The 19,885-nt window shown below is 69.7% G+C and overlaps 1 protein-coding gene across 5 annotated transcripts in view; it reads right to left on the reverse strand.

Annotated features, from left to right (window-relative positions):
- Nucleotides 1-3,451: 3,451 nt before the first annotated feature.
- Nucleotides 3,452-19,885, reverse strand: part of SHROOM4 (shroom family member 4) — a 30,045-nt gene continuing 13,611 nt past the window's right edge. For 2 of the 5 annotated variants that reach the window (XM_075941277.1, XM_075941278.1), the window contains exons 2-11: nucleotides 19,467-19,618; nucleotides 14,204-14,335; nucleotides 11,408-13,445; nucleotides 10,729-10,787; nucleotides 8,505-9,164; nucleotides 5,862-5,989; nucleotides 5,504-5,780; nucleotides 4,772-4,952; nucleotides 4,048-4,320; nucleotides 3,452-3,862 (exon numbers count right to left, since the gene is read on the reverse strand). In XM_075941277.1, coding sequence (XP_075797392.1) covers nucleotides 3,593-3,862; nucleotides 4,048-4,320; nucleotides 4,772-4,952; nucleotides 5,504-5,780; nucleotides 5,862-5,989; nucleotides 8,505-9,164; nucleotides 10,729-10,787; nucleotides 11,408-13,445; nucleotides 14,204-14,335; nucleotides 19,467-19,618 — 4,170 coding nt within the window. In that variant the 3' untranslated portion in view covers nucleotides 3,452-3,592. Of the gene's footprint in view, nucleotides 3,863-4,047; nucleotides 4,321-4,771; nucleotides 4,953-5,503; nucleotides 5,781-5,861; nucleotides 5,990-8,504; nucleotides 9,165-10,728; nucleotides 10,788-11,407; nucleotides 13,446-14,203; nucleotides 14,356-15,602; nucleotides 16,621-19,466; nucleotides 19,619-19,885 lie in introns of those variants that run through there. The other 3 variants (XM_075941281.1, XM_075941280.1, XM_075941279.1) reach the window with 3 other exon arrangements.

The following is a 19,885-nucleotide window of genomic DNA, read 5'->3' on the forward strand; positions in this document are numbered from 1 at the left end:
CCTCCGGCAGGGGAGGAGGTGGAGCGGAACCAGAGTTTACCAGGCCTGGCTGGCCCGGGGGTTGGACATCACACGCTGGGGCACATGCAGGGCTGTGCACCGCGAGGCTCCCAGGGCTCAGGTGCATTTAACCCTCCCTGGAGGGCTAGGAACTCAAAACGGGCTTTGGGCAAGTGCCTGAAAATCAGAAGTGAGAGCAGGAGAGCCGAGCCACCGTGACGCTTACCAGGCTGCTGCCCCTGCCTGAGCCCAGTGACCTGCAATGGGGCAAACAGCCCGGGGGGGGGGGCCGTGCTGAGCAGGGTTTGGGGGGGTCGGAGGTGTGATGTAGTGGGCACGTGGTACTCTGGCTGGGCATTCCCTGGTCACTGTTCTTGGGCTGTGGGCGACCCCTACTGGCCTACATCTGTAAGCACGGCCCGGGGGGGGGCATCTCCCTGAGGAGCCTCATGTCCCTAGACCATGGTCCAACCGATTCTCACCTGAGCAGGGAGGGGTCTGAACAAAGAGGGTGGGTTGGAGAAGGGGCAGTCTGGGAAGAGGGTGGGTCGGAGAAGGGGCAGTCTGGGCTGGGAAAACATGGAGACTGAGCCGAGTGCGGGGGTTCGGGGCCTGAGGCTGCCTGGCCCTCACTTGGATGCGCACACAGCACCCGGGCTGGGCTGCACCTCGCAGAAGCAATAACCCCCCATTCGACTGGCTGGCGGAGTCTCATCTCGCTGCAGACGGGCGCGGGGGGGGGGGGGTCCCCGACGCGCCGTCACAGAGTCCCGTGGCAGCCCCGTCCCGTAAGCGTTTCCAAACTCCCGGGGGCGGGGGCGCTAACAGGTCGGCACCACGGCCACTGCTCACTGCTCCGAGGGCTCCAGGAACGCGATTCACACCAGGACCCAGGGCTCAGCCTGGGAACAAGGGCTCCCTGCCAGGGTCCTGCGCATCGCAGGGGCCTTTCCCCTCCCCGGCGCGCTGCTCCTGGGGGCGGTCAGACCACGGGCCCTGCCACCGGCATTTGCAAATCAGTCGTTTATTGGTCTGGAGCGGCAGCTTGCTCTTTGGCTCCAGCCGCTCGGTGCAGGTTCCAGGGCGCGAGGGGCGTGTGCAAAGTCAGCAGAAAGCTCCCGTGGAAAGTCCTGCAAGGGCTGTGCTGGGCGGGAGCTGGCATGTCTCCCGCCGGGGCCGCCCTCGCAGGGTTAGTGTCCCCCGTTAGTGTTAATGAGCATTAGGAGCGGGCCTGGCCTTAGCTAGCGCCCCTGCCCACAGCCAGGCCCGAATGGCCCAGCCCGGGCTAAGTGCTATTCTCAGTCAGCAGGGGCAGGTTTGCACACCCGGCCTGGCCAGGGCTGAGGTATCCCCCGGGGTGGCTGCCCAGCAGGAGGGCGGAGGTGCCAGGCTGGCCCTGCCCCCCTTGGGTAGAGAGCCCACGAAGCCGTGTGCACTGCAGGCTTGGCCCCTCCTGCACAGGCCACGGGACACACAGGCCACGGGACACAGCCTGTCCCAGCTGAGCTGGCTGGCCCCCGGCCTGGGAATACAGCGGGGCAGGGAGCTGGGGGCTCCCCACACACTGAGCTCTACGTCCTCCGATCAGCAGCTGCCCAGAGCCGTGGCCAGTGGAGATGCCTCGGCCCTGGTCTCTGGCCCATGGCGAGTGGTGCCCCCTGCACCTGCCCAGGGCCTGCCCCACTCCAGCCTCACACGAGGGGCCCTGCTTTTCTGGGAACATCCCCCCTCCCCTCCCTGCAGCAGGCCCCTTCCCAGGGGCGGGGGAGGCCGGTGGCTCGGGACGGTCCCTGGGCCGCCAGAGGGAGCAGGGCGGGATCCTCCAGAGCAGTGGCCCAGCTGGCCGGCCTTACGCAGGCGTGGCCAGGCCCAGCCCGGCAGGGGGAGACTATTGTTCCGAACACAATGGGGCGGAAGAGGATGTTGGGGCTGAGGATCTGTGGCAGGGCCCCAGCACATTCCTCTGGTGCCCGGGGGGGGGGCGAGGGGAAGGCAGGATTAACCCTGGCCAGCCAGGAGCCGGAGCGGGAATCTCGGCCGGCGGGGGCTTCTAGAGCGCCGGGACAGCCCCACGGCGCTGCAGCTCTCTGGCGCCGGCTCTGGGGGCAGCCCCCCACCCCCAACCATGGCGCAGGGTTGGCAGGCTGGCAGCGTGAGGGCCCGGTGCCCATGCAGAGGTGGCGCGTTGGGTTCCCGGCGCAGCACCTGCTCTGCCTCCTGGGCAAGGGACCAGACGCGGCTACAGAGACAGCCGCCAGCAGGCCAGGGGCACCACGGGGCCGCCTGCCGGGGCTGCGGAGCACAAGGAACTCGCTCTGCAGCCCCTGGGCTCGGACCGGGCAGCAGACACGCCCTGGCCAGGCAGGGTGGGGGCAGTGCCCAGAGCCGAGTGGGGAAGCAGATGGATCTGCCCGGGCACGGGGAGCAGTGGCACACCCGCACCAACCTGCGCCAGGCACGGGCGCCTGCAGCTCCGCCAGAGACGGGCAGGGCCCAGCCCCTCCTCCTGCCCCAAAGCCAGCAGAGCCGCTGGCTGCAGGTGCCTAACGCTGCCCTGCGGGCAAAACAACACGGCTCCGGCTCCTGGCCTGGACGAGGAGCCAAGGCAGGTGGGCGCTTGGCACCAGGTGTCTGAGCTGCTCAGACGGGCGGGTCTGGGACGGGTTTCTGCAGAGCTCCCAGTGCCGGCCACATGCCCGCCGGCCAGAGGGAGGCCCAGGCAGGGACTGCACAGGCAAGAGCCAGGCCAGAGCCCTCCCGCCCGCCATGCGCTAGAACCAACCGCAGCCAAGGGCCAGAGGGTGTAAAGCTGGCGAGGGAGCCAGGCCTGGCCCCCCGGGGGTGTAAAGCTGGCGAGGGAGCCGGGCCTGGCCCCCCGGGGGGGGTGTAAAGCTGGCGAGGGAGCCGGGCCTGGCCCCCCGGGGGGGGGGTAAAGCAGGCGAGGGAGCCGGGCCTGGCTGCAGGAGGGAACGTTTCAGCTAAAAGCACCCTAACTTGGATGGTAGGTTCGGAGTCGCCGCTCCCCCAACAGCGAGGAAGGACCAGGCAGTTGGCAGCCTGCTCGCCCAGGACGCCCCAGCCAGAGGACCAGGCCGGGGCTCCCCAGGGCTAAGGGCCCCTCCCTGGGAGAAAAGCAACTGAAAATACAAATAAATAACGGTGGGGGGACACGGAGGGGACTGGGCGCTGGCGCGAGGCCTCTCTGGCTGTGCCACTGGTGCATGCTGGCGCCGCGCCGGGGTCTTTGGGCAGCTGAGGGGCTGCAGCACTTGGCCAGGGCGGGGAGGAGAAAGCCGCATCCCCTTTGGTTTCCCCCGGCTTCCAGTTCGGCTCCAGGAATCCCTGCCCGGCCTGGCCCATGGCAGACGGTGCTGGAGGCGACGGCTAGCACAGCCTATGGGGCAACCGCCCAAGGGCTGAGCCCCCTTGGAGCCGGCGCCCTGCCGGGTCTCCTGGCTGCAAGGCACTGGAGGGGCTCCCCGGAACGGCGGGGAGGTGGCACCAGAGCCGGGGGGCCGCGTGGGCAGCCGGACGCGCCCTCTGCCCCAGGTCCTCTGGCAGGAGCCGGGAGCGCCCGGGGGGCAGGGCTGCTCTACGACTCTCGGGCGCCGAGCAGGAGACTCTCCCGGAGGCAGCTGAGCTGCTCCTCCCCCAGTTTGATCTTCTCCTCCAGCTCCCGCTGCTCGATGACCAGGGCCGACTTCATCTTGACGAAGTGCTGGTAGTCCTGGAGCTGCTCGGGCAGCAGGCAGCGCGCCACGGTGCCGAAGACGGCCCGCTCCCGCCGGTCCACGTGCTCCTTCAGCTCCTTGGCGTCCTCCAGCTGCGCCGCCAGCTGCCGCTTCTTCTCCAGCAGAGCCAGCTGTGGGAGCAGAGAGCCGAGTGGGCGGGAGGGGCATGGGGCGGGCAGTGGCCGTCTGGGCCCGGGGCCTGGGTTTCTCGCCTCCCCCAGCCGGGCTGACGGCCCAGCACACGGCCCAGCTTAGCCTGGCGTGGGCGCCCTGGCCAGCCGGCGGGGCCCGGCGCGGGAGCAGAGCCGGAGCCTACCTTCTCGGCCGGGCAGGCCTCGGGGCCCAGGCCGTTGAGGGCGTTCTCCACGCGGGCCAGGCGCCCCGACAGCGACAGCAGCAGGTTCACCACCTTGTCCAGGTCGCCGAGGAAGAGGCGGAACTTGTCGAACTCGCTGGGCTTGCAGACGCCCTTCACCTGGTCCTCCACCTCCTCGCCCAGGGCTGCGTTGGCAGCAACGTCCTCCTGCAGGCCCCGCTGCGCCTCCCGCAGCACCCCCAGCTTCCGGCTGATGCTCTCGATGAGCTGGGCCTGCCGAGGGGAGAGCCAGGCTCACAGCCGCTCCGCGCTCAGCACGGGGCGGGCTGGGAGTCCGGACACCCGGGTTCTGGCGGGGCTCTGGGAGGGATGTGGGGGCTAGTGGTTAGAGCAAGGGGGAGTTTGGGAGCCCAGACACCCGGGTTCTGGCGGGGCTCTGGGAGGGATGTGGGGACTAGTGGTTAGAGCAAGGGGGAGTTTGGGAGCCCAGACACCCGGGTTCTGGCGGGGCTCTGGGAGGGATGTGGGGGCTAGTGGTTAGAGCAAGGGGGAGTTTGGGAGCCCAGACACCCGGGTTCTGGAGCGACTCTGGGAGGGATGTGGGGGCTAGTGGTTAGAGTGGGGATGGGGGGGAGGCTAGGAGCCCGGACTCCTAGGTTCTCCCCCTGGCAATATCAGGCCCTAGAGGCAGGCCACAATCCCCATAGTGTCTGCCCCACTTTACCTTCTTCTGCGCTAGTTCGTGATCCACCTCCTCCTCCTCGGAGGCCCCCTCCGCCGCCTCCGGCAGCTCCGCCATCTTGTTGAGCAGCTCCGCCTTGCCCGCCGAGGTGTTGTAATAGGCTGCGTAGCAGGGGGGGCTGACGGCGCCCCCCGGGGGAGGGGAGAGGGGCTGGAACTCCTCCCTGCACACAGGGCACAGGGGTGAGGCACCCGGAGCCGCGCTCCCATGCACCAAGCCAGGTCCCTGGGGAACCAGCACCTCCATGCCCATGGTGCCTAACCCCACTAGGCTCTTTGAACCCTGAGCCGGCTGCCCCCGGGCCTGGCCTTCCTCCCCCATCCCCCCCAGCCCCTGCTGCACCCAGACCCCCCACCCCAGCTCCTCCTGCGCCCAGACCCCGCACCCCTCCCCGCCCAGCTCCTATGCCATGGGTGCGGGTATGAAATTCACTGCCCCCCATTCCTGGAGCACCCCATGCCATTGGCACCCCACTGGGTGTCCCAGAGCAGCTGCCCCCAGGGCACAAGGGAGCACCCCAGCCCTGTGATGGGGCAGGGGCGACCCCCCCACTCCCTGCTGGACACAGAAAGGGGCCCAGCGGGTGGGAAGACGCTGAGATCGCTCGGGGCCTGCAGCCGCTCTGAAGGAACGCGGGACGCTCCCTAAGGCATTAGCACCCACAAGCTACTTACAGACCAGGCCCCGCCCAGGGATGCCTCAGACGCCTCCTACCTTTCCTGAGCCTCCGCCTCGCTCTGCTTCTCGGGCCGCCAGTCCTGCTGGTAGAGGTCCCTCCAGGAGTGGCGGTGCCCTGCCGAGAAGAGCTCGCCCATGACCTCGGCGGCCGTCACCATGCGAGCGGCCGGGCTCAGCACGCCAGCCAGGGAGCGGTCCCGCCCCGCCACGTCCCGCAGCAGCTCCTCCGAGGTCCTGCGGCAGGGCGAGGGCCTGCCCAGCCGGCAGCTCTCCACCTCGGCATTCTCCTGGGCCAACTCCGCCTCCTTGGGGGCTGCAGCAGGAGGCAGCGAGTGAGCGGGCACGTCCGTCACGTGGCCCGGGCCACGGGAACTCACAGGGAAGTACCACTCACCCAGGCGGGGGGGGCTGGGCCGGGGGCGCTCCTGGCCCCAGCTGATCACTTGGTATTGCTCGTCCTTTACAGACTTGCCCGTATCCCACCGCGGCGTCGCCTTCGCCTCCTCTGTGGACCTGACTGGTCTGGAAGCACAACCCCAGGGGAGAGGGGTGAGTGGGAGGCGCCTGCAGTGTGACAGAGCCCAGAGCTCCCCAGCCTGGGCTGCGGAGACCCCCCCCCCACTCCGGGAGCTGGAGCCCCCCCCGTGTGTTGCACCCCACCTGGCTCTCACAGGGTTCAGGCTGCGGGGGGGGAGGCAAGGAAGCATTCGGTCTGGTCCCCGCTCTCTCCGCTGGCCCCCAGGGACATTTCGCACAATGCTCCTTGCAGGAATTTTAGTTAAATAGCTCCTTGGACTCATATGTCCAACACACACTTGGGAGAAGAGACCTCAAAGCTAAACAGGTCCAAGACCTGCCCCCTTTGATCCCAAGACTCAGAGCCCCGGAAACCTCCCAGAGACAGAGAGGGCCACGCTCCGTGAAAGTACCAACTTAGTGTCATGTTACTGGATTTTAAGGGGAGCAGCCAGATAACTGCTGCACCCGGGGTGGGGGGGTGTTTGCCCCAAAAGTGTATACTAAGGGGGCCATGTGAGGTGTCAGATGAAAGCTTGTCTTCTACTGATTCTGTGTGTGCTAGTCATGTACTTGTATAATAACTGTGTGTGGAGCTAGAAACATGTACTCTGCAAAAAAAGCTCAGCCTATGGTTATGCTAATTAGCAGGGCTTGCCAAACCGTGGCGAGCCCCGCTCACCAGCCGCGCTGTCCAGTGATCTCTGCATGCGCTGATCGCCCGAACCCGGCTCTTCCACGTTACAATCTACTCGCCACGGGCGAGTATAGACTATTATCTGTCGAGCCCTGCTAATTAGCAAGGAGACAACGAGTCTCTAGGGGCCAATACACATCTCAAGAATGTGACTGATACCTAAGGGCTACCAGCCGGGGACACAGGGATAGGCCACGGGCCAGGTGACCTGCTGCAGCCAAGAAGATGCCAGGAGAGGTATATAAGTGCCGTGTGGCACCCTCCTCCGTTTTGGTCTTCAGCTCAGCTCTTGATCCCAGAGGCAGCACTGCAAGGAACCACGAGCCAGGAAGAACCGTGGACCCATCCTGACATAGGATGTAACCAGAGACTTCTAAGCCAGCAGCTGTAACATCTCTGCTAGAGCCTGCCTCGAGAACTGGGGGATTCGATGCATGTAACGTACTGTACTTTAACAACCTCACTCTCAGGCTTTTCTTCTTTTTAGTATTAAACCTTTAGATTGTAGATTCTAAGGGTTGGCTCAGCGTGGGCTTGAGATCCAGAGTGTAAATTGACCTGGGACCTGTGGCTGGTTTCTTGGGACCGGACAGAACCCGTTGGGGGGAGGTGAGATGGGTCCTATAACCCCTCACCTGTGTGCAGGCCTGGGACTGATTGGGGCACAGGGAGAGCTGGGGTGTCCGAGGGGTTTTGCTCGTGAGGCTTCTGGCTGGCCAGGCTGGCAGCTGAAACACTCGGTGCGGCTGGTCTGGGGCCCATTTGGGAAGGGCCACCAGCCAGGGGTGTGAGGAGCCCCGAGTTTGAGCAATTTGCCCTCAGCGGTGCCCAGACCCGGCCCAGCCCGGCACACCTAGCGAGGAAAAGCCCCGGGGCACGGCCCCCCGCCCGACACCGGCAGCCTGGTGACCAGCCCTTTGCTCCGGTGTCTCGCAAGCCAGGATGGGCCACAGGCCAAGGACCCGCCGGCCGAGGCACCCAGAGAGCCCCCCTTGGCCATGGTAAGGGGCATGAGAACGAACGGGCTGGCTGAGGGGGGCCACGCCTCAGTCACTCACCTCTGGCGCTGGGGCACCAGCCTGGCAATCGGCCCATGGCCAGGCCTAATGCCCACACCGCAGGGCATGGGGTGCTGAGCTCAGCCCTTGAGCTGCATGGGGCGAGGGGGCAATGGGGAGGCAGATGTGCACCCGCCACGGGGGGAGGGGGGCAGCGGGGGAGGAGCAGAGATGTGCACCCGCCACGGGGGGAGGGGGGCAGCGGGGGAGGAGCAGAGATGTGCACCCGCCACAGGGGGAGGGGGGCAGCGGGGGAGGAGCAGAGATGTGCACCCGCCACAGGGGGAGGGGAGCAGCAGGGGAGGGTAGGTGGGGGGCAGCAGGGGAGGGGCAGAGATGAGCACCCGCCACGGGGGGAGGGGGGCAGCGGGGGAGGAGCAGAGATGTGCACCCGCCACGGGGGGAGGGGGGCAGCGGGGGAGGAGCAGAGATGTGCACCCGCCACAGGGGGAGGGGAGCAGCAGGGGAGGGTAGGTGGGGGGCAGCAGGGGAGGGGCAGAGATGAGCACCCGCCACGGGGGGAGGGGGGCAGCAGGGGAGGGTAGGTGGGGGGCAGCAGGGGAGGGGCAGAGATGTGCACCCGCCACGGGGGGAGGGGGGCAGCGGGGGAGGAGCAGAGATGTGCACCCGCCACGGGGGGAGGGGAGCAGCAGGGGAAGGTAGGTGGGGGGCAGCAGGGGAGGGTAGGTGGGGGGCAGCAGGGGAGGGTAGGTGGGGGGCAGCGGGGGGAGGCCATGCACAGCGCCGTGGGGCACGGGGTACTTGCCTGGGTGCATCCCAGGGGCTGGTGTCCAGCGCCGAGGGCTCCTGCAGCGAGCCAGGGCTGTAGCAGAGGTCCGGCAAGGGCCCGGGGCCCGGGGACTCCTGCGGGAGGGTGCCAAGCGTTGGGGGCTGGGAGATGGGCCCGGGCTGGGCCGCAGCCGCAGGGGGCTTGTCCAGGGGAAGGCTGCGGGAGCGCTGCCGGGCCGTCTCCACGCAGCCGCCCGCGGGGCGCGGCTGCTCCAGGGGCACTGCCAGCAGGGCGGAGCCGGGCCCGGCGGGCTCCAGCGGGTACAGGCGGTGCTGGGAGGCCCGGCGAGTCCTGTACTTCTCCCAGTTGGGGGGCGGGGGCCGGGGCGGCCCCTTCTTCCTGGCTGGCCGCGGGGGCGTGGAGCGGGGCTCGGCCAGTTCAGCCAAGGGGGCGTCTCTCGTCTCCCAGCCCCGGGTGCCAGGCGGCTCCGAGCTGAGGTGGCTCTCGGAGAAGGCCCGGCCCCGCAGCGGGCGGTGGAGCAGCTCGCTGGGGCTCTCTGGCGCAGGCTGCTCGCAGTCCCAGGACAGGTCGTGGGAGGACGTGGCCCGGTACGGGGCCCACGCCAGCTCCGAGCTCTCCGAGCCGGGCCGGAACAGGCCCTCCCGTGGGAAGCCAATTTCACAGTGCGCCAGCTCGCTGGGGAAAAACGGGGGGCAGGCGCCCCAAAACCCATTCAGTCCCAACCTGCTTCCTGCCCCGCCCCCACCAGCCGGCCCTGCCACCCCGCCTCCTCCTCCACTGGCCCCGCCCCCACCAGCCAGCCCTGCCACCCCGCCTCCTCCTCCACTGGCCCCGCCCCCACCAGCCGGCCCTGCCACCCCGCCTCCTCCTCCACTGGCCCCGCCCCCACCAGCTGGCCCTGCCACCCCGCCTCCTCCTCCACTGGCCCCGCCCGCACCAGCCGGCCCTGCCACCCCGCCTCCTCCTCCACTGGCCCCGCCCCGCCCGCACCAGCCGGCCCCGCCACCCCGCGTCCTCCTCCACTGGCCCGGCCCCGCCCGCGCCAGCCAGCCCTGCCACCCCACATCCTCCTCCACTGGCCCCGCCCCGCCTGCACAGCCGGCCCCGCCACCCCGCCTCCTCCTCCACTGGCCCCGCCCCGCCCGCGCCAGCCGGCCCTGCCACCCCGCCTCCTCCTCCACTGGCCCCGCCCCCACCAGCCGGCCCTGCCACCCCGCCTCCTCCTCCACTGGCCCCGCCCGCACCAGCCGGCCCTGCCACCCCGCCTCCTCCTCCACTGGCCCAGCCCCCACCAGCCAGCCCTGCCCCCCTGCCTCCTCCTCCCCTGGCCCCGCCACCCCGCGTCCTCCTCCACTGGCCCCGCCCGCACCAGCCGGCCCCGCCACCCCGCGTCCTCCTCCACTGGCCCCGCCCCGCCCGCACCAGCCGGCCCTGCCACCCCGCGTCCTCCTCCCCTGGACCCGCCCCGCCCGCGCCAGCCGGCCCTGCCACCCCGCCTCCTCCTCCACTGGCCCCGCCCCGCCCGCACCAGCCGGCCCCGCCACCCCGCGTCGTCCTCCCCTGGCCCCGCCCCGCCCGCACCAGCCGGCCCTGCCACCCCGCCTCCTCCTCCACTGGCCCCGCCCCGCCCGCGCCAGCCGGCCCTGCCACCCCGCCTCCTCCTCCACTGGCCCCGCCCCCACCAGCCGGCCCTGCCACCCCGCCTCCTCCTCCACTGGCCCCGCCCGCACCAGCCGGCCCTGCCACCCCGCCTCCTCCTCCACTGGCCCCGCCCCGCCCGCACCAGCCGGCCCCGCCACCCCGCGTCCTCCTCCACTGGCCCGGCCCCGCCCGCGCCAGCCAGCCCTGCCACCCCACATCCTCCTCCACTGGCCCCGCCCCGCCTGCACAGCCGGCCCCGCCACCCCGCCTCCTCCTCCACTGGCCCCGCCCCGCCCGCGCCAGCCGGCCCTGCCACCCCGCCTCCTCCTCCACTGGCCCCGCCCCCACCAGCCGGCCCTGCCACCCCGCCTCCTCCTCCACTGGCCCCGCCCGCACCAGCCGGCCCTGCCACCCCGCGTCCTCCTCCCCTGGCCCCGCCCCGCCTGCACCAGCCGGCCCTGCCACCCCGCCTCCTCCTCCCCTGGCTCCGCCCGCACCAGTCGGCCCTGCCACCCCGTGTCCTCCCTCACTGGCCCGGATACCCTGCATTGTCCCCAGCCGGCCCTGCCACCCTGCATGCCCTCCCGCCAGCCCTTACCTCATTGACTGGCCCTTCCTGTTTCTCAGTCCCGGTTCCCACTCGGCCAGAGGAAATTCCTGCAAAGGAGAATCGGGAGTGAGATGGCCAGGGCGCCCCGCTCTCCAGCCCCGCCCCCGCTCGCGGGCGCAGGACGGGGGCAGCTCACAGCCCCGTGGCCAGACCCCAGCAGGAGGGCAAAGTCTCAGCAAGGAGACACATGGGCCTGGCAGCCAGCCGAGCCCCCACCCCGATGGGCAGAACCACAAGCCTGCTCCCGCGGCCACGCGCCCAGGGGCTGGGCTGCAGGGGAAGCTCCCCCGGCCCGGAGCTGGCGCCGGCTCACGTCACAGCTGAGGGTGATGGAGCCGGCGGCACCAGAGACATGCCCAGGCCAGGATGCCAGAGCCTGCCCGGGGAGGGCGCTGATTGGCTGGACCGGCGCCGCCGGCAGGCACGTGCTGGATGGACACAGCCACGGCACCCCCAGGTCCCACGGGAGACCGAACCCAGCCACCCCCTCCCCAGCGTAGGACAGCCTGGGGGGCTGAGGCTCCTGCTGCCAGTGGACGGCCAGGTTCACAGGGCTCGGGTGGGGGGTGAGAGGCAGAGGCTGGCTCCCCATCCCTAGGACAGACAGACGGACAGATGCCCCCCCGCGACAGGCCCACCTGGCACGGCTTGCAGGGAGGTCTCTTACCGGCAGCGGGGCCTTCCTCGCCGGCCAGGGCTCGCTCTGCTCCCGGGCGGGGTGGGGCGCGGGGCAGCAGCAGTCCCCGCACGGCGGCGCCCAGGGGTGGGGGTGGCAGCGGTAGCCGTGGCGGCTGGGCTGCAGCAGCGCGGGGCACACGGCGCCGGAGCAGTAGAGGCAGGGCTCCACGAGCACCGCGCCCGGCCCGGCGCAGGCCCGGGCAAAGGGCCGCCGACACGCCACGTCGCTGTGCCGCGGGATCCCGGCGCAGCACACGGGCAGCTCCAGGCAGCACTCGGGGTAGGCGAGGAGGCTCTGCCGCCCGGGCGACAGGGGCGCGTAGGCCTGGTCCACGGAGCGGCGCCGCAGGTCCCGGCACTCGGTGCCCAGGGGCTGGAAGGCGTGTGGCTCGGCGGCCTTCGCCCGGCAGCCGGGGGCCTTGCTGTGCCGGGCCCCGCACCTGCTGGTCTCCTCAAAGAACTTCCTGCGGTCGGCGAAGGGCAGCAGGACGGTGTCCTCCGGCAGGCGGAGCGGGGAGCTGGGCGCCTCCCCTGGGCTTGGAGCCCGCTGCAGCTTGTGCTCCGGGGACCAGCGCCACCGGCCCCCTCCCGCCTGGGCCCGCGGCTTCTCCCCGGCCGGGGCAGGGGCGATGGGTTCGGAGGCAGCAGGCTGCGGGGCTGGGGCGCTCCTGTCCACTGGGTGGCCAAGGCTCCGGCCAGGCTCCCCAGCCGGCGCCGGGGCTCGTGCAGGGCCGACCGAGTTCCTGTCCCTGGGGCAGGGCAGCCTGGCCTGTGGTGGGGCGGGGGGGCTCTCGCCCGGCTCCTCGGTCTCCTCCACCGGCTCCGCTGCAGCTGGGCCCTTGCTCCGTTGCAGCTGGGCCTTGCGCCGCTGGATCTCGTTGCGCAGGTTGGTGGCGAAGCGCTCGCTCCGGCGCCGCAGCTGGGCGGGGCGCCGGTGGGAGGGGCCCGACGGCCTGGCCCCGGGCCGGCTCTCTCCAGGCTCCGCAGAGCTGCCCGGGGGAGGCGGGCCTGGCTCGCCGGGGGAGCCGCAGGGTTTCTCCAGCTCTGGGCGACACCCGTACGGCCCCTGGCTGTGGGCCTGGCCGGGAGAGCGCTGGCCTTGCGCGGCGCTGTCCTTGGGCTGCTCCGGGCCCCCGGCCGGCTCCCTGCACAGCTGCTCCTCGGCGTCCCCTGCCCGCTGGCCGGGGCCCGGCTGCTCCAGGTGCAGCGGGCTCACGGTCCACTGGTGCCCCTCCTGGGGCTGGGCGTCCCAGCAGCTGCTGCCTGTGGCCACCGTCAGGGAGCGCAGCTGGGAGGCCAGCAGCTGCTCGGGGGCACTGTGCCGGGGCCCCTTCCACGGAGACGGGGCTGGGTCCCTGGCGGCAGCTGGCTCTGCCCCCTGGGGATGCTCCGGGCTCTCCCCCGGCAGCTGCTGCGAGCTGGGCTGGCGCCTGTCCGGGTGGGAGCTCAGCATGTAGTACTGGTCGGCGGACAGGCCCGCCCCGGCCTCGGGCTCCGTGGCTAGCGGGCCCGGCGGGGCGTCCGAGCTCTGCCTGCCCGGGAGGTGCAGGGTGGCGGCGGGGGCGGAGGCCCGGCGTCTCTCGGTGCCAGCTGGCGGCGGGTTGGAGGCCCGGAGGCTGTCCCTCCGCACGGGGGGCTGGGGCGCAGCGCCCGGCAGGCTGCTCTCCTGGGGGCAGGAGGACGGCCGGGAGGTGGGGGCCGGGTGGGCGCCTCCAGCCCCCTCGCTGCCCGTGTGCAGGTAGCGCCCGTCGGGGGCACGGCCGGGGCTCAGGCCCTGCAGGATGGAGTCAGTGGAGGAGGCCTCCTCGGGGCGCAGGGACAGGGCGCAGTCCGAGGCGTTGGAGCTCGCGGAGAAGGAGCTGTAGGCGGAGTCCCGCTTGTCGGGGTCCGTGCCGTGCTCCGCGGGCGAGAGGCTGCCCTCGTAGTAGGTCTGCCCCGGGGGGTCCAGGCTCTCCATGCTGCCGATGGAGCTGCTCTTCTCCGTGCTGCAGTGGCGGGACAGCTGGGCCCACTGCAGGGACAGCTCGCTGGGAGAGACACGGACGCGTGAGCGGCCCCCTCCAGCCCCGCCCAGGCCAGGCACGCTCCCGGGCAGCTCCCCTGGCCTGGGCAGGACGGACTCGCCCCCTCCCCCATGGGGCCTCCTGCCTGCCCTGCCCCAGGGCGGGCGGAGCCCGGAGCTGCTCCCCACGGGGGTGATCTGCTGGGCCCAGCTCCACTGGCTCCTGCTCAGAGGTGACGGGGGGGGGGGGCCCGCAGCGCCCTCGCCCGTCCCCTGCGCTGGGACGATCTGGCATCTGCAGCCCCACTCGGCCAAGAGCAGGAATTCGTCAGCTCCGTGCTGCCCGCGCAGCCGGCCCTGGGCCCCACCCTTCCTGCTCGGGCGCTGGAGCGCGGCAGAGGAAACCAGAGCTGGGGAAGGCCGCGAGCTGGCCATGGGACCCCTGCGGCAGCGCCAACGGGACCCCGGGGGGCAGGGCAGTAGCCAGCTAGGCAGAGAGCGCGCTGAGCTCCAAGACGGCCCAGCCCAGGGGGGGAATTCCAGGCTGAGGCACTCCGGAGAGGCAGGCAACGGGCACTGGGGCCGGGCACGGGGCACTAAGGCGAAGAGACCAGCCGGGACCTGCACCGGGGGAGCGGCCTGACCTCTGCCCTCGGCAGGGCCGAGACTCAAAACCAGCCTCAGCCAGCGAGTTGCCGATGCCCGGCTGGCCCAGCAGAAGAGGCGACCCAGAGCCGGGCCCCAGGGCCGGGGGCAGCTGGCTCAGGACACCTGGGGGCTCACCTGGCGTCACATCCCGAGTGCCAGGACAAGCTGAAGGCGTCGGAAGCACAGTGCATGGTGGCAGCCTCCGTCCGGACCTCGGAGAGCTTGGCCAGGTGCCAGGAGTGGGGCCGGATGACGGGCACGTTCCTCCTGCCAAGAGCAGCACAGGGCTGACACGGAGAGGAAACCGGGCTGAGCTCACTTCCTGAGGCTGCCCGGCCCGGCCCGCAGGGAGGCGCCCTGAGCAGGACAGAGAGACACCGGGGCACCTGCCCCATCCCGCCCCTCAGCCAAGGGGGAGCCGCTGGCACCTGGGCACGTTCCGCCAGGCGGACGAGGCCACCAGCGCGTGGGGCAGGGGAGCCCGCTCTGGGCCGCCCCTTGGCCCTCTGCCGGCTGGGCCTGGCACCAAGGCTCTCGGGCGGGGGGCGGGAGGCAGCCAGCGCCGGGTGAGCCGTGCGGTGGCCGGCGCCGATAGCACAGCGGTAACGCCAGGACTTGTGGGCGCAGGGGGCGGCCCTGCGGAGAGACGTGTCCCCAGCAGGCCCCCCATGGCGGGCTGGAGACGCCCGGGAAGCCCAGCGGCCAGGCTCGGGCGTCCCCCAGCCGGGCAACGAGCTGGAGCCAGGGAGCCCAGTTCTCGGGGTGTCCTGACCCCAGGGGACTGGTCAGGCGCAGCCAGAGATGGAGCTCGTCGGGGCGGTGCCCAGCCCCTCGCGGCCCCAACTTTCCAGCCAGGTGGAAACCTGTAGCCTCCCCGCAGCCTGCCCGAGAGCGCTCCGACCCAGTGGCCCCCTGGCTCCGGAGCCGGGGCGGGGGCAGGGCACCGGGCAATGGGCACGGCAGGGCCTTCCAGTGCTCCGGGGACTTAGTGCCCCAGGGGACAGGAGCCCAGCATCTCAGCCCTGGCTCGGGGGGAGGGCACCGCGCCCACAGGACCTAGCCGCAGTGCAGGGGCTGGGCCCTGACCCGCCCCGTTCACTGGCACGGAGCACAGCCCCTCTGGCACCTGGCACTGCCCTGGCACTGCCCTCGGGGGCCAGCCGCGATCCCAGAGGCCTTGCTGTGGGAGGCAGGGCTGGGCTCTGGCGAAACAGGGCAGTTAGCAGGGCCTGGGGGTCAGGGCACCGGAGGGGCTGGCAGGGGCTGAGGGGCACCGGCAGGGCCGGGTGCTTGGCATGGGAGTCCCAGGAGGCGGACGCTCCGTGGGGGCGCTAAGCAGGGCCCCTGAACCCCACGGGGTGGGCAGCGCTGGGGCCGAGGGGCAGATGCCAGGGGACCTGGGCAACGCCCACGGATCTGGCAGGCGTCACCCCCTCCAGCGAGACGAGCCGCACAGCAGGGCCCCCTCCCCTCCCACTGGGCCTGGCACCCCCCAGGGCAGCCAGGAGCCCCCCAGCCCAGGGCCCCTACTCACCATGGGGAGCCCAGAGAGAGCCGGGCTGGGTGAGCACGGCTGCCCCGTCCCAGTGCGCTCGGGAGCCTGTGCCGGGGGAGAGCCCCACCCCCGGGCCCAGTGGCCAATGGCTCCCGGCGCCGCAGCAGCCAGGAAGGCAGCACGGAAGTGATGTTCAGGGGAGATAACGCTCCGGACAGCCAGGAACTGGCAGCCACATGGGAGGGCGCCGGCCAGGGCTGGACAGATCTCAGGGCTTCCTGGCTCCGCAAGCAGCCACCAGCCCACGGGAGCAGCAGGCCCCCGCCGGTCCCCGGCTGCCCCGGGCTGGGGATGCAGGTCCTGTCACTGGTGCCCTGGGGAAGGGGGCGCCCCCCTGGCCGAGCTGGGCGGGGGACCAGGGCGCGTCCTGGCCCTGGGGTCTCCGGCTCGGCTCTTTGCCGATGCCTCCCCGGCGCCTGCCCTGGGCTGTGGGACCCGGCCGGGTCTGGGGCTGATGGCAACCAGCCGCTTTCCTGCCCCCGCAGCTGGGCCGCCCTCCCCAGCCCGGCCGCAGGAAGGCGTGGGAAGCCGGGAACCGGGAGGTCACTGGGGATCTCCAGCCGGCTCCGGGCCGCGCAGACTCGGGCGGGGGTTGGGGAGTCCTGGCTGGGGGCTGCAAACCACGAGACCCCTGAGCAGGAAACCACCAGCTCAGCTCAAGCCGGGCTCCCCCGCCCCACGGGAGCACCCCCGGCAGAGAGCGAGGGAGCGAGGGCTGGGCTCTGGGGCCGAGCCAGGCCCATCACGGAGCCCGTCTGGCTCACAGAGAGCCAGGGGCCCCGGGACCCCCCGCACCCTCCCCATGGGAGCCAGCCCAGACACAGCGCCGGTGGGGGGTGGGGGGGCTCAGGCGGAGCCGTCCCTGCCACGGGCCCCACGCCAGGCCTGGGCCGTCTCCCTGCCCCCAGGCCCTGGCTCCTGCAGGAAGCAGACACATTCCAGGCACCAGAGGGCAGCCGCGGCTCCGGCAGCGCTCGCCCCCAGCCTCCGGCTCCCCAGGCCTGGCGGGGGGGGCGGGGGGGGGGGAATCCTGCGGAGCCAGGGCCCAGAGCCAGGAGCAGGGGCGTCTCCTGGGCCCCAGCCCTGCCTCTAGGCAGAGCACCAGGCCTGGGGTATCCCCTCCGCTCTGGGGTCCCTGGGGGGGGGCCTCCATGCTGCCAGCTGGACCCTCCTGCAACTTCCCCCTCTGACCACATGGTGGCGCCCTCCCCCAGGGCCTGGAACACAGCAGGGCTGGCGCCAGGACAATTCACACGCAGACACGCGCTCAGACACATGGACGCGTGCAGTGACAGAGACATGCACACGCGTACAGACACACACGCAGTGACAGACATGCACACGCACACACACGCGTACAGACACGCGCAGTGAGAGACATGCACACGCACACACGCAGACACACACGCAGACACACGTGTACAGACACGCGCAGTGACAGAGATGCGCACACACGCAGACACACGTGTACAGACGCGTGCAGTGACAGACATGCACACGCACAGGCACACACACAGACACATGTGTACAGACATGCGCAGTGACAGACATGCACACGCACACACGCAGACACACACGCAGACACACGTGTGCAGACACGCGCAGTGACAGAGACGTGCACACACGCAGACACACACGCAGACACACGCGTACAGACGCGTGCAGTGACAGACATGCACACGCACACACAGACACACGCGTACAGACGCGTGCAGTGACAGACATGCACACGCACACACAGACACACGCGTACAGACATGCGCAGTGACAGACGCGCACACGCACACACGCGTACAGACACGCGCAGTGACAGAGACATGCACACGCACACACGCAGACACACACGCTCAGTGACAGAGACATGCACATGCACACACGCAGACACACACGCGCGCGTAGACACGCACAGTGACAGAGACTCGCACACGCACACACGCAGACACACGCTCAGTGACAGAGACATGCACACGCACACACGCAGACACACGCGTACAGACACGCGCAGTGAGAGACGTGCACACGCACACACGCAGACACACGCGTACAGACACGCGCAGTGAGAGACGTGCACACGCACACACGCAGACACACGCGTACAGACACGCGCAGTGACAGACATGCACACGCACACACACACACGCGCAGTGACAGAGACATGCACACGCGCACGCACACACGCAGACACACGCGTACAGACGCGCAGTGACAGACATGCACACGCGCACGCACACACACGCGTACAGACACACAGACACACGCGCAGAGACAGACATGCACACGCACAGACACACGCGTACAGACACGCGCAGTGAGAGACATGCACACGCACACACACAGACACACGCGTACAGACATGCGCAGTGACAGAGACATGCACACGCACACACGCAGACACACACGCAGACACACGTGTACAGACACGCGCAGTGACAGAGACACGCACACACGCAGACACACACGCAGACACACGTGTACAGACACGTGCAGTGACAGACACGCACATGCACACACAGACACACGCGTACAGACATGCGCAGTGACAGAGACGCGCACACGCACACACACGCGTACAGACACGCGCAGTGACAGAGACATGCACACGCGTGCACGCAGACACGCGTACAGACACACAGACACGCGCAGTGACAGACATGCACATGCGTGCATGCAGACATACACGCGTACAGACTCACAGACACGCGCAGTGACAGGGACATGCACACGCGTGCGCGCAGGCACACACGCGTACAGACACAGAGACATGCGCACAGTGACAGGGACATGCACACGCGCAGACATGCGTACAGACTCACAGACACGCGCACAGTGACAGACATGCACATGCGCGCATGCAGACACACACGTACAGACATACAGACGCGCCCAGTGACAGACATGCACACGCATGCACGCAGACACACACACAGACATGTGCGCAGCGATAGAGGCATGCACACAGACACAAACATGCACACAGATGCATGCACAGAGGCATGCACACGCACCCACGCAGACACACACACGTACACACACAGACACGTGTGTAATGACAGAGGTATGAACGCATGCAGACACACACACAAAGACACATGTTCAATGACAAAGAGATGCACACGTGTGCATGCAGACATGCACGCACAGACACAGACACGTGCACAGAGGCATGCACACGCACGCAAACACACACGTACACACAGACATGTGCGCAGTGATAGAGGCATGCACACATGCACACGCAGACACAGACACACACACACAGAGGCATGCACACGCACTCAGACACACACAAAGACACATGTTCAGTGACAAAGGGATGCACACGCATGCATGCAGACATGCATGCACAGAGACATGCACACGCACGCAGACGTACACGCGCACAGATGCGCTCACGCAGACACACACACACACACAAAGACACATGTTCAGTGACAAAGGGATGCACACGCGTGCATGCAGACACACACGCACAGACACGCGCAGAGGCATGCACACGCATGCACGCAGACACACACACACACAGACATGTGCGCAATGACAGAGGCATGCACGCACGCAGACACACAGACGCGCTCACGCAGACACACACACACGCACGCAGACACACACACGCACGCACACAGACACATGTTCAGTGACAAAGGGATGCACACGCGTGCATGCAGACACACGCACAGACACGCGCAGAGGCATGCACACGCACGCACGCAGACACACAGACGCGCTCACGCAGACACACACACGCACGCAGACACACACAGACGCGCTCACGCAGACACACACACACACGCTCACGCAGACACACACACACGCTCACGCAGACACAGCCAGACACCCCCCTACCTCCTGACAATCATCTTCAGCGTGCGGTAGGAGCCCTTGATGAGCACCAGCGCCTCCTGCCGGGAGCCGTACAGCGGCGTGCCGTTAATGTTCACCAGCTCGTCCCCGGGCCGCATCTTGCGGGACAGGGCCGCCTTGCCTCCATCCTCCACCTAGCGCAGAGCCAAGACAGCCAGCGTCAGACCGACGGGCAGCCCAGCGCCTCTGCCTTGCCCCGGCGCCCCGCCTGCCTTCCAGGGGAGCCCCGCCTGGCTGCCACGGGCAGAGATCTCGTGGGACAGAGGGTGCACTGCACAGTGGGCGAGCTGGGCCACGTGGCAGGGCTTGGGATGCACCAGGCCCGTTGAGGCGATGCATATCCTGGGGGGGCTGGGCAGTCATTGGGGGGTCAGGGCAGGAAGACCTCCCAATGCCAGCCC

The sequence above is a fragment of the Pelodiscus sinensis genome, chromosome 13 (assembly GCF_049634645.1).
Source record: "Pelodiscus sinensis isolate JC-2024 chromosome 13, ASM4963464v1, whole genome shotgun sequence".
Lineage (NCBI taxonomy): Eukaryota > Metazoa > Chordata > Testudines > Trionychidae > Pelodiscus > Pelodiscus sinensis.